The 13,165-nt window shown below is 53.4% G+C and overlaps 4 protein-coding genes across 4 annotated transcripts; 3 read left to right on the forward strand and 1 right to left on the reverse strand.

Annotated features, from left to right (window-relative positions):
• Positions 1–126: 126 nt before the first annotated feature.
• L3040_001111 (uncharacterized protein) lies at positions 127–885 on the forward strand (the record flags this gene model as incomplete). The annotated part of the gene is made up of 1 exon (XM_007293123.1): positions 127–885. One exon carries the CDS (start codon positions 127–129, stop codon positions 883–885), a length of 759 nt encoding a protein of 252 aa, XP_007293185.1.
• A 1,612-nt stretch (positions 886–2,497) lies between these two features.
• Positions 2,498–3,941, forward strand: L3040_001112 (uncharacterized protein; the record flags this gene model as incomplete). The annotated part of the gene is made up of 3 exons (XM_007293124.1): positions 2,498–2,612; positions 2,663–3,323; positions 3,371–3,941. The coding sequence occupies 3 exons, from the start codon at positions 2,498–2,500 to the stop codon at positions 3,939–3,941; spliced, it is 1,347 nt and encodes a 448-aa protein (XP_007293186.1).
• A 1,761-nt stretch (positions 3,942–5,702) lies between these two features.
• On the forward strand, positions 5,703–6,752 carry L3040_001113 (uncharacterized protein; the record flags this gene model as incomplete). Its single annotated transcript, XM_007293125.2, has 3 exons — positions 5,703–5,837; positions 5,899–6,081; positions 6,141–6,752. The coding sequence occupies 3 exons, from the start codon at positions 5,703–5,705 to the stop codon at positions 6,750–6,752; spliced, it is 930 nt and encodes a 309-aa protein (XP_007293187.2).
• A 5,035-nt stretch (positions 6,753–11,787) lies between these two features.
• L3040_001114 (uncharacterized protein) lies at positions 11,788–12,714 on the reverse strand (the record flags this gene model as incomplete). Its single annotated transcript, XM_007293126.1, has 1 exon — positions 11,788–12,714. The coding sequence occupies one exon, from the start codon at positions 12,712–12,714 to the stop codon at positions 11,788–11,790; it is 927 nt and encodes a 308-aa protein (XP_007293188.1).
• Positions 12,715–13,165: the final 451 nt, after the last annotated feature.

A 13,165-nucleotide genomic window follows, 5' to 3' on the forward strand; every position in this document is an offset into this window, starting at 1 on the left:
TTCTCGTTCCTGCGCAGCAACCTCGTCCTCCCCCCCTCAGACCTCAACTCCACAACCTCAACCCCCCTTCTCGACGCCTCTTCGTCACACCTGCTGCCTCCTCTACCCCCCAGCTCCCTCGCGACCATGTCCCTGATCGACTCTCCCACTGAAACCCCAAACCCAACAGCCTCGAGCCTACTAGATGACATCCCGCCCCTCACCACGCAAATCCTTCAAGACGAAGACGACCAAATTGCCGCGCTCAAATTAGTCGCGGACAGCATAGCGCAGCAACGTCAATTCGCCGCCAAGGCCGTCATCCTGCACCCTCTCACCATCGTAGCGTGGATTGGCTTGCTCGCCATCCTCGCTCAATTCCTGCTCAAGACGAGCAAGGATATCGGCTTACTCTTCACCACCAGCGCCGGCGCCACGATGGCGTGTCTGGTCGGCGTCCGGGCCTTGACGAGTGGGTACCTCGCGCTGGCGGAGGGCCTCACGTGGGACTTTGTGCGGAATGACGAGGGCGAGGAAGATCTTATCCTGGGAAGTCGGTTCGGGGACGAGCTGATCGGGGCTCTGGTGCTGCGGCTGGAGAAGGGTGGCGGGGGGGGCAAGAAGAAGAGCGGGAAGAAGGGGAAAGGGGGCAACGGGGTGGTGAGGGCGTGGACGGTCAGGAACCGCTATCGAGGGAAGGGTGTTGGGACTGAGCTGCTGGAGGAGGCCGTGAGGGTTACGAGGGACAAGTTGGGGCGGGATGCGGGGGTCGGGTTTGCGGCTGAGCATGCGAATTCGAAGATGGTGTTGCCGGATCTCTTCAACCTGGGCTTTCGGAAGAGGGAGACTCAGGCTGGGAGGATGCTGGAGGGGGTTGTGGCCGGGATGGAGAAGAGGAAGAGGTAGAGGCGATCTATGCGGCTGAGCATGCGAATTCGAAGATGGCGTTGCCGGATCTCTACAACCTGGGGTTTCGTAAGAGGGGGACTCAAGCTGGGAGGGTGCTGGAGGAGGGTATGGCCGGGAGGGAGAAGAGGAAGAGGCAGAGGGGTCTATGGGGGGCTGTTGGATAGCGGATAGGAGTGAAGTGAGTATATGCAGGTACCATCAAGTCATGTTTGGGTTTTGAAGCGCGGTAAAGATAGAACATTATGATTGATTGATTGACGTATGATGATAGATGATGCATGAGAATTAGCGTCAAGAAGAATGCTACTACAGGTAGTATCTAAAACTTGCTGCCTTCACAATATCTCAGCTATCGAGACTATTCGAAGAGAAGAATAACAGACACCGGGTAACAGCTGATGGACAAAGCAAAGGTCATTCAAGCTAACGCCAAGATCAGGGTTCGTCTAGGGTAAGGTCTTTTAAAATGATGATCACTGAAATTATAAGAAGATTTAGATTACAGGTTCTAATATAGTAGTAACAATTACGCCGGTACCGTGGTATAATGACTGTAATCCAGAAACGATCCCTCCGGCCTGGGCCGTCTCGCTACGTAATCCGTAGGTCAATCCCGCCCTGGCCTGGCGCCAATAAGAGCGTTGGACGTGCGGGGGAGCTTATTATAAGGTACATGAAGGATGTCGAAGGACCGAGGAGGGTGACAAAAACGTGACATCCACCGTCATCCTGGAGCTAAAAATAGACGGGCCACCATTCAACGTTCTCGGACCGCCCCTAATTCATGCATGCTGAGACTGCTGTCGTTACCGATGGAGAGCTGCGACGGGAACTGCAGACGCGCGGAGATGGTAACTTTAGGTTGTGGTGGTGGCTGGTGATGGCTGGCGGCGGCTGAGCGACGCATTGAAGTACTACTGTATGGCCGATGTTGATGTTGATACAGTATTGATATTGATGTTGATGTTGATATTGATGTTTGATATTAATGTTGATGTTGTCGTCATGTCTCCACATCCAAAGTGACGCACGCTATGCCAAGCAAGCTCTTTCCAAGAAATGCTCAAGAGGTCTTGAGAGGGAAAAGACATCTTGGTTGGATATTGGGAACACTTGGATCCTGGGTTTCAGGGGTTCTGGTGGAGCGCAGAGCAAAGCAGTGCTCCACTCACATCCCCCACTGGATCCACCCAGACCCGCTCGGTCAAGCCCAAGCCCTAAGGCCGAGCCCGGCCCACCTTTCCCGCATTCCTCCGTTCACTCTCCCATGTCAACCAGCCTTCATTTCCTCTTCTCTCTTTCACTCTTCCCTCTTCACACATCACCCTCTTCACGGCTCTTTGGTTCAACCTTTCAACCTTTCAATCTGTCGTTAACTCGCCCTCATCCTTTTTATTGATTGTACGATAATCTCACCCACCCGATCTTCTCGAAATCGGTCTAGTCAGTCTCTCACTCTTTTGACGACCGGCACCTCCATCCATCCATCACTCGTTCCGTACGATCCAATCTCGCCCGTTTCTTCCAAGTCTTCCAACTCTAATCCATACGTTCAATTAAATCACTGTCAATATCACATCACATCACATCTCATCTCGTCACCTACACCATGAAGACTTCCTCCATCGCCGCAGCTTTGGCTGCTGCTACTATCGTGAATGCTACTCCGAGAGACCTGGTTGCACGCGCGTCCACCCTTCCCGCAATCACCGTCAAGGGAAACGGTACGACTTGCCCAGAACAATACAGATTGAACCCAGCTAACACCATCCAGCGTTCTTCTCCGGAGACAGCAGATTCTACATTCGTGGTGTGGACTATCAACCTGGTGGATCCTCTGACCTCGTCGACCCTATCGCTGATGTTGCAACCTGCAAGCGTGATATCGCTTATTTCACCAAGCTGGGCATTAACACCGTCCGTATCTACACCGTCGACAATACGGCAAAGCATGACGAGTGCATGTCCTTGTTGGCTGCTGCTGGTATCTACCTGGTCCTCGATGTCAACACCCCCCTCTACTCCCTCAACAGAGCCGACCCCCACCCATCTTACAACGCTGTCTACCTCCAGAATGTCTTCGCGACGATCGATGCATTTGCGGGCTACACCAACACCTTGGCATTCTTCTCTGGTAACGAGGTTATCAACGATGATACCACTACCTCCGCTGCACCATACGTCAAGGCCGTCACTCGTGATATGAGAAACTACATCAAGAGCATGGGCTACCGCCAAATTCCTGTTGGATACTCTGCTGCTGATGTCGATTCCAACCGGAAGGAAATGGCCGACTATATGAACTGTGGAAGCACCGAGGAACGCAGTGATTTCTTCGCCTTCAACGACTACTCGTGGTGTGACCCATCGTCTTTCACCACCTCCGGCTGGGATCAGAAGGTCAAGAACTTCACTGGATACGGTCTCCCTATCTTGTAGGCAGCTCCTTCCTAATTTATAAATTCAAGCTAACCTGTCTCAGCCTTTCCGAGTATGGTTGCAACACCAACACCCGTGACTGGGGGGAGGTCAAGTCACTTTACAGCACCGATATGACTGCCGTCTATTCTGGTGGTCTCGTCTACGAGTATTCCCAAGAGGAGAGCAAATACGGTCTCGTTACCCTCTCCGGAAACACTGTCACTCCCCTCGATGACTTCACCAACCTTGTCACCGCATTTAAGGAAACTGCAAACCCATCTGGTGATGGAGGATACAACTCCACTGGAGGCGCTTCCGGATGCCCTGTCCAGTCTGCAAACTGGAACGTCACAAGTAACGATTTGCCTTCGATCCCCAGTGCTGCCGCAGCTTTCATGAAAAAGGGAGCCGGAGATGGTGCTGGCCTGACCGGGAAGGGATCTCAGAACGCCGGTGGAACCTCTACCGGAACTACCAGTTCGGGATCCGGCTCTTCCGGCACCACCGGCTCTGCATCTCCGACATCTTCCAAGGGTGCCGGTGCTTCGCTCCAACCTCCCTTCAGCGCCGCTCCTCTGGTCGTCAGTGCCATAACCGTGGCTTTTGCTTTCTTGGGTGCCGGCCTCTTATAAGTAGCCAATGCCTAGAGGATGTGTACATAGGCGGTGCCTTGGTTTAATGCAATTGTAACAGTTAGAATCAGGCTGGGTCTTGGATAGAAGTTAGGGTCCAGATGCACACACAATGCAGATGAGACCCGACACGGCTGCAGATGACCGGCAAGGCATGCAGATTTGGGTATTCTCCTCGGTGTTCTCCGAATGATTGGGACGGCAGTCCGATAATGTTCTGCGATTCTCTTTTGTCTGTTTAGCTTCTTTCCTGGGCTTTATTTGGATTTGGGGCGCTTTGAAAATAGCTCAGTGCGGTGAGGCAGCATAGTATGTTACGACTTTAGGAATGATACATTTGGAATATTGATTCAATAATCTCCTGTCCCTCTGGTGATTGTGGTTCTCTCTACATACCTACATAACGCCAAGTGGCCGTGCATTTCATATTTATGGGTCTGCGATGTGCGCTCAACCACCAGCGCTGACAAGCCATCTTCAAGCCTTCATATCACAGTAGCTTTGTGTGGACTATAGCGAGATCCTTAACTCCTCCGTGACGGTCGAGACACGCAGGAAACAAGCTGCTGTCCAAAAAAAGCAGCCACTGTTGGAAATTGGCCCTCAGGACCCAGATCAAGCTGTAACGACTGACAAGTGCTGCCGTCTCAGACTCTCGAAATTGAATGATCAAAAGGAGAGTTGCTCCTGTTGTGAAGTATCGTTCTTGGGTACTGATTGATCTTACTTTGGATGTTTTCTGAGATTGGCATTACTTTTCTTTGACTCTGTGCGGAGAGCATTCGATGAAAGTGCCTCCTCTACCTACCTGTTCACGGAGGAGCCCTCGCTAAAGCAGTACCAAAAGTATATTTATCTATCCCAGCTCATGATTACGTTCTCCATCTGGTTCTGCGTTGGCCATTTGACATGCAGGGAAGGATGGACGGGGTGGTGGTGGTGGTGGTTGCCAGGAAGAACCCGACAGCTTTGAAGAAAAGGGCTCAGGCTAGTTGTCATATCGACCTCTATCACGAAGAGTGGCTGCTGACGTGGTGGGAGTTGGAGAGTTTGCGCTGCTTGCCACCGCCGCGACAGGGAGACGTTGGGATGCTACAGAAATTGGGATGGGTGGTTGGAATACTTTATGACGAAGCACACCTCAGGCCGTCATTTGCATCTGTCGGCTTGAGTCGGTCATTCCCGGGTGGAGGGGCACTCGGCTCAAGGTGAGGGGTAGATTAGGAGAGGGAGGTGGGGTGCAAGTTCGATGCATAGAAAAAAATTGAGAAAGGAAAAACGGAAAAGGGAAAAAGAATGAAGAGATGAACATGAAAATAAGATTGATTACGAGATCAACGACTAGATGAGTCCGAGCTCGGGATGAAATACGGTACGTCGACTCTCCAATCGAGTCGCTTGTTTATGAAGGGCGCCTGCCCTCATAGGTTGACATTGCCCAGGTCACTTGATCAAGATGGCCGGCACGAATCGAATACCCCTCCGATCGGCACGGAACAACCTTTCTTCCAAGCCTTTACTTAGACTTAGAGCATTTTCCACCCCACTAGTATCGAGAAGAGTAAGAGTCACGGCATCGATTTAATTTTCCTTGTCGTACCAGTGTCGGTTCATCTTTGCCTCAAACCTCATCTACACCTGTGGAAAACACAACAACTTTTGCATTCACTCATCATAGACTCCTCTTCTTCTTCCACTGTCTTTGCTTCATCGATCCCCAACTTCTCGCCTCAGCAAATGATCAACGACCACACAGGCAGAATGACCACCGAACTCCCCACCACCAGCACCAACGGCGATACCTCGAAGAGAGGAGAGGGCAACTTCACCGTCAAGACGGGCCTGGCGCGCATGTTGAAGGGAGGTGTGATTATGGATGTTGTCAACGCTGAGCAAGTGAGTCTTTCTGGGGACTTCAAGGTGGCGAGCAAGCGCAATTGGCTGACCACGCCGCCAGGCGAGAATAGCAGAGGAGGCCGGCGCAGTAGCAGTCATGGCTTTGGAGCGGGTGCCAGCAGATATCAGAGCCCAGGGAGGCGTGGCACGCATGTCGGACCCGAAGATGATCAGGGAGATCATGGCGACTGTCACCATCCCAGTGATGGCCAAGGCGAGAATCGGTCACTTTGTAGAGTGCCAGGTACGCTTCCTCTCCCCCTTTGCCCCGTTTGGATCTCGAGGCTAATGCCGCCCCGGCAGATCCTCGAAGCCATCGGCGTAGACTACATCGACGAGTCTGAAGTCCTGACCCCCGCCGACCACGCCCACCACGTCGAGAAGCACCCCTACAGCGTCCCCTTCGTCTGCGGCTGCCGCAACTTGGGCGAGGCCCTGCGCCGCATCTCCGAGGGCGCCGCAATGATCCGCACAAAGGGCGAAGCTGGGACCGGCGACGTCATTGAGGCGGTCCGACACATGCGCACCGTCTCTGCTGAAATTGCACGTGCAGGCACCATGTCGGATGCGGAGCTGCGGATACTAGCAAAGGAGATCCAGGCGCCGTTTGAGTTATTGCGGGAGACTGCTAAGCTGGGCAGATTACCGGTTGTGAACTTTGCGGCGGGAGGAATCGCTACGCCTGCCGATGCGGCCCTGATGATGCAGTTGGGCTGTGATGGTGTGTTCGTCGGAAGTGGAATTTTCAAGTCGGGAGACGCGGCCAAGAGAGCGAAGGCTATTGTGCAGGCTGTCACGCATTACAACAATCCGAAGGTGTTGGCGGAGGTCAGTGAGGATTTGGGAGAGGCGATGGTTGGTTTGAACTGTGGGACGATGGACCCGAAGGACAAGATGCAAGGTAGAGGATGGTAAAGAGCGGCATACTGTACTGGATGGGAGGCACGGATTGGGAAAAAGATAAAAAGGTTGTAATACTGATGCGTTTCGGCAAGGTTTAACAAGGAATGGGTAGACATCTCAACTCGAGCTATTATGCAAGGTACAACTGGTTGTCGTTTCTGTCCGAGGTGATCCTATCAGCTCCGAGACAGCTGGTCTCGCTTCACGCGCGAGACACGTCCTCAGCCCCCGGATGGTCTTCGCCCCACAGAAGCTAAACCAATAGAACTACAGACATGGTAGCAGTCGCGTCTTCTTTTTGGCAGTGAGTATTTTCCCCACGCGTCAATACCGGCAAGCCGATCGATCGGATCGGTAGTGAAAACTGGACGAAACGGTAAAACAGTCAAGTAAATAGTAGGTGGTGGTAGACTCTCACTATCAAATCAAAGCCTTCTTCCCGGGAGGAGGAGGTGGGGTGGGGAGGGATCTCGATACTGTTACTGGCCCGGACCACGGAATCGAGATTGGAGCAAGAGGCAGACGCAGAAGCAGAAGCAGAAGCAGAAGCAGAGAGAGGCTGAAGGGAAGTAAGGTGTAAAACGGAGAGGAGGTTTCTCGGGGCCGTCGATCTGGCGGGGATACTGTATGTATGTATTTCAGGTATAGTTGTAGATAAGGTGGAAGTAGAAGTATGGAGATGTGTAAGTAAGTACCGGTAAGCAATCGCGTCCGTTGCGCGCGTCGGGTTTGTTTGGGGAATTCGGGCCGGAAGATGCGTAGGCGAGGGAAGCGTATAGTACCGGTACTTGAGGACGGATACGGTACTGAGAGAAGGTGGGGGGTGAGGGGGGGGAGGGGAGGAGGGATGTTTCGCTCCGGTAAGTAGGTACCGGTGCACCATGTCTCTCTCTCCTTTGTTTGTGCGAGCCATGGGTGTGTGATATTGCCACATTGTAACTAGGTACGTAGCGTCTTCACGACCTGCTACTGTAGTGGCGCGTAAATATTTTCTTCTTCTTCGCGTTCTCCAAGGACCTGCCGGCCGAAGACAAGAAGACTCCTTCCTACGTCAAGCAGCCGTGGATGCCCTCCGTCCATGTAGTCACTAGGATGACACGAGGTCCGCAAGTGTCTCTGAAACCAAAGATTGGACAGCAGCCAGCTGCGACGTGCACATATCCCGTACATCAGAGTGCGAAAACCTCTCTCTTTCCGTATTTTGTATTTTTTCGGGCTTGGAATTCTCCGGCTCCGGCTACACTTCCTAGCCTACGGTGGAACTGGGAAAAGGGGAGTACTGCTCGTGCCCACATTCGTCACCCCCACGGTCCGGCCCCCCCTGTTGGGAATGCTGTCTCTCTCGCGATTGGGGCTGGTTACAGAACATCCCCTGCCATTGGTAACATGGTGCTCAGGTCGGAACCAGAAAACAGGGCCCGTCCGACGTTTCGGAGTCTGGACATCCATCGGTCGGCGACATGGGGCAGGTAGAGTAGAGTACGGGAAGGGAGAAGAAGTACCGAGCTGGGATGTGTGTTCAACTTCAGGTCTTCGGATAGCAGCACGAGATCATCAGCAGGAGACAGCTCCCGGGCGCGAGTACTTGGGTAGGGGTATCTATCTATCTTTCTATCTACGGTACCTATAGACCGGAAGCCAGCCACGCTCACTGGGCGACTTCCGAGAAGGGCTTCCTACTGTAGCTTTTCGTCTGGCAAGAGAGATTCAGAGGCCGGAAATCCCGCCCTGCTCAAGCCTGCCCGGAGCGTGGCAGGAATAATCCGGCGACTGGTCTTGGATACGTACTACTACAACCGTTGAACATACATCTACGTAATACTCATCCGGTCGCCTTTGGCGTTGTGCCGATATTTTTTGGGGGTTGGCGCGCCCGACGCGTCTCGCTTATTTAAAAACATCAACGGACGACAGGACCCACTGTGCCCTCTTCTTCCTGAGTCTACAAAAAGTATCACCAACATCCAGAATCATTCACTGCCCCCCCCCCCCCAATATATATATATATATATATATATTCCCCCCCCTCTCGGACTCCCCCCCCCCCCACCAAAAAAGGCCCCCCAAAAAAATAATAGTTGGATATTTCTTCTCCGAATACCCCCCAGCCAGCCCTCCTCCCACGCGCGAGGTAAGCACCAGTACCACCCAATAAGCACCCGGTATCCGGGCTGGGAATTCAAACGGTCTTGGCGTTAGCTCTGACGACTGAGCTAGCTCATCTTTCCTCCTGATCTGTTGGATTCCCGGCCGGAGTGGAGGTACTTAACTCGGCTGGGAATTTTTTCTTCCGCGAGCCGGCGCCGTGCCGGCGAGGTGGGTGGCGGGTCGGGGCGGGTCGGGGCGGGCGGTGGCTGTGGCCGTGGCTGGTGGGAGGAGGGCCACGAGGGGAAGGGTCACAGGCGCGTCGCGATCGTGTACGTGGGGGGTGAGATTGGGGAGGGGAGCCGATGCGAGGTAGAGCTTTGTGTTCGATTCTGGTCAGCGAGCACTTTTCAGCTATTCGGGTTTCTCTTGAGCTACTACTTCTTTGGGGGCGGCGGTCGGAGGTGTCGGCATGAGGGTTTACAGGGAGGAGACCACGACTGCGAGATCGGTGCCAAAGAGATGCAGTCGAGAATGGAGATGCTAGAAGAGGGAGAGGGAGGGCGGCAGATTGTTGCGCAGGTCATCCTCTGCGTCGTGAGTCAGAGATTTATTTGTTCTATCGTTCACCCTTTGATCAAGGGGACTTCTACACATGTATTCCCGACTGGGGACCCTTGGGAGACCCAGCCCGGAAACCAGAGGCACCCAGTAATTCGATACAGCTAGCTCTCCCCCACCGAGCAGGCTGGTCTGTAACCACCTCGTCGTCAACGATCCCATGTCCAGCGTGCATCTTCTTGATCTCAGAGAAATCGATCCTCTTGGCCTAGGCTACTCAGCGATCCTCAAATGTTTCCAGGGCCATCCATCCATCGTCTTTGGTATCTACCAGGTCAAGACTTACGTCTGCTCGCGCTTCTCATCGCGCATACCTTGCAAGGGGATCCGTTTGTAACAAACCAGACATAAAAATATTGTCCCACTGGACCTTCAACCCGATCACGATCACGCGCGGGGGAAAGCTCCTGCAGCCTGGGCTTCAAGTATAAATATTTATATATATATATATACACAAACCTACCCATCCCCCCCCGCCTGCACGAAGAGTGAAAAGCCCAGAGCTCAGATACAGACAATTCCCAGCACGAACTGCAGCGCCGCCGAAGACCCAATCATGCACAGACCGGCGGCGTCCCATTACTGCACGCACCAGATCCACACACGCCCGCTCCGTCGTCGAGAACGTCCTCTTCTCCATCCCTCCTCCAATTGGGGTGCTGGCTCGGCCGGGGCCCAACCTGGCCGCGAAAAATCTCTTGGCATCCTCGCTTAATTAACTGCCATCGAACCACGACAGCAGGCAGCTCCTTCCTCTCTGACCACCACCTACCGGTACCGGTAGATCGATCGCCCAACCGAGCACGCGGGAAAAAAAAAGGAGTCCTACGAGAGGGAAGTGGTGGGGAAACATTGCCAAAGACCAAAAAAGAAAAAAGAAAAAAGAAAAAAGAAAAAAGAAAAAAGAAAAAAGAAAAAAGAAAAAAGAAAAAAGAAAAAAGAAAAAAGAAAAAAGAAAAAAGAAAAAAGAAAAAAGAAAAAAGAAAAAAGAAAAAAGAAAAAAGAAAAAGGAAAAAAGAGAGAGAGAGAGAGAGAGAGACATGATCGAGAGCGAACACCCATTCCAGTGCTTCAACGCATCGGTGACAGACAGAGACCGTACTCGACGAGGAGGAGATCACTCCCGGGAGAGCGCGCGAGTCGAGCCGTGCATACACATATTCACATACATATATATATCTATAAGTATGGCTCCCTACCTCCCTACCTCCCTACCTCCCTACCTACCTACCTACCCACCAACCCATCCACACTCCAGCATAATCGCCAATGCCCCAAGGGGTCTCGACCCTGCGCCGCCCCACAACCATCCCAGTACGGTACCAGTAACCAGTAACCAGTAACCGGTACCTCTCTCCCTCTCTCTCTCCCTAGCTACTGTCCCCGATAACAGTGCTCGGGGGAGGGAAAAAAGCGCTGTGCACGGGCGAAAGCATACGTACGCGCGGCCGACTACCTAGCTGCTCGCCGGCTCAGAACTCGGAACCTGGGCCACGGGTTTTTTTTTGGGGGGGGGGGGGGGGGGGGGGGGGGGGCAGGGGGGGTTTTGGGGGTTTTTTTTTTTCGGGGCCGGGTAGGTATCTATCTATCTATCTATCTATCTATCTGCTCGAGGCGTGGGTATGCCTGCGTGTTTTGCGTCGAGGGAAGGGGGGAGGGATAGCGAGAACGTTGTGGGAGAGTCGTTGGGGGGCCTGGAAGGGGGGGGGGGGGTTGGGGGAGGCAGATCACGATGCTGCATGCGTGCATGCGTGCGTGGGAGATCTGATCTATACCAAGCAGAGTGTTCGGGATCGGGACGGATTGGATTGGGTTGGGTTGGGTTGGGTTGGGTTGGGTTGGGTGCCTAGGCCCATGGCTCGTGTGGTGGAACACAGAAAGTCCTGTCTGCTCTCCCTCGGGCCAGAGACATCGACCCTCGGAGCCACTCCTCCAAGCCACGAACTGGAGCAGGTACGGTAGTCCCGTGCGATTTTTGCCCCTCGTGATGATACGGAGGAGGTGTTCGAGGTCAGACAACTAACTGACTCGCTTATAAGACGACGGCAGAGGTCCGCCTCAGCAAAATCAAAAAGACAAAGAGGGGAACGAGGGTGTGGCAATACTTCTATTATATCTATCTCTATCATTCTGGGAAAAGATCATGTCTACCCACCACACCTCACGGGGTCATTGGGCTCACCGCAGAGATCAGAGCACTATTTAACGGTATCAATATATCCACTCCCAAGCGCCCATGATCGCCGTCATGTATGTTCCCGCGTCAACCAACGCCGCCAATGCAACGGGCACCCAAGCCAATCATCTCATCATTATCGTCATCAACCTTCTCTTCGCCCCATCACGCAGCAATCTCTTCCGCAACTTGCTTCAGCTCGAATTGCTCCAGCTTTGCAGTCAGCTCCTCCTGCTGCCGCTTCCGCTCGGCCTCCAACAGGTACTGCGCGTACACAGATCGCTTGTTATGGATGCCGCACTCGGTCTTGGCTTGTCCCTTCCAGCGGCCCGCGCGCTCGTCCTCGCCCTCCTTGACTGGCTCGGTTGAGTGCCAATCGCCGACGCTCTTGTACCCACGGTCCAGCAGCTCGTTGTACGGGACGTTGTTGGCCTTTATGTACTCGTTGACTTGCTTGAATGACCACGCGGCCAACGGGTTGATCTTGATGAGGCCAGCGTCGTCGATCTCGAGAATGTCAAGAGAATCCCGCTTGGCGCCCTGGGAACGTCGGCGGCCGGTGAGGATAGCAGCAACGGAGAGATCAGAGTATGCCCGCTGCGCAGGCTCGACCTTGGCCACCCAGTCGTAGAGTTCTGGGGCTGTCTTCCAGAGTTCCTGGCCGTGGCGGGCTTCGAATTCGGCGGTGGTACTGACGCCCTCGGGCTTGTAGACGTGGAGGTGGACGTTGGGATAGCGGGTCTTGGTCTTCTCGACGAGATTGAGTGTTTCTTGGAAGTGGTAGAGGGTGTCGAGGAAGATGGCATCGATCGTTGGTGCGTCCGGAGTCTCGGCTTGGAGCTTGGAGAGCATGTCGAGGGTGACGAGGCCAGAGACACCGAAGGCAGTTGTTTGGTAGAGGTTGGGGAACGTGATCTTGGCCCAGCGGAGGATTTCGAGGGGCGAGAGGTTGTTTAAGCTGCTATTGAGGAACTTGAGGTGTTGCTTTGTGAGGATGATCGAGGGAAGGGCTCCGGTTGAGGAAGCTCCCGAAGCATAGCCGGACTCGAGATTCGACTTGTTCGAGTTCGTGCTTGCGCTGTGGACGCCCATTGTGACTTGTGAAGAAGTTGCTGAACTGAGGTTCCAAGCGCGGAGAAGAAAGTAAATGTAGATAAAATATATCCAGAGAGTGGAGAATGTGGAGGGGGATTGATATTAGAGAGAAGATGTGGTCGGTGGTGCAATCTGCTCTGCGATGGTGCAATCGACGGATAAAGAGACGGGGGGGGAGTATAAGCGAGAATCTTTTTTTGCTTGGTGGATTTCCAGAGCAGGATGCGATCTTTCATAGAAGAAGAAGAAGAAGAAGAAGAATGATTTATTTTGCAGCCAAGTCAAGCAAGTTCTATAACAACAATGAGGTGGGAGGGAGAAGAATGTGGGAGGGCAAGTATGGAAGTTTGTAAGAATAAGAGACTGAGCGAGAGCGAGACGAGAGAGCCAAAGAGAAGTGGAGCAGCATTATACTCGTACGGTACGGTACTGTACTGTATTTGCTGTA

The sequence above is a fragment of the Drepanopeziza brunnea genome (genome assembly GCF_022702325.1).
Source record: "Drepanopeziza brunnea f. sp. 'multigermtubi' strain 214-2 chromosome Unknown ctg1, whole genome shotgun sequence".
NCBI lineage: Eukaryota > Fungi > Ascomycota > Leotiomycetes > Helotiales > Drepanopezizaceae > Drepanopeziza > Drepanopeziza brunnea.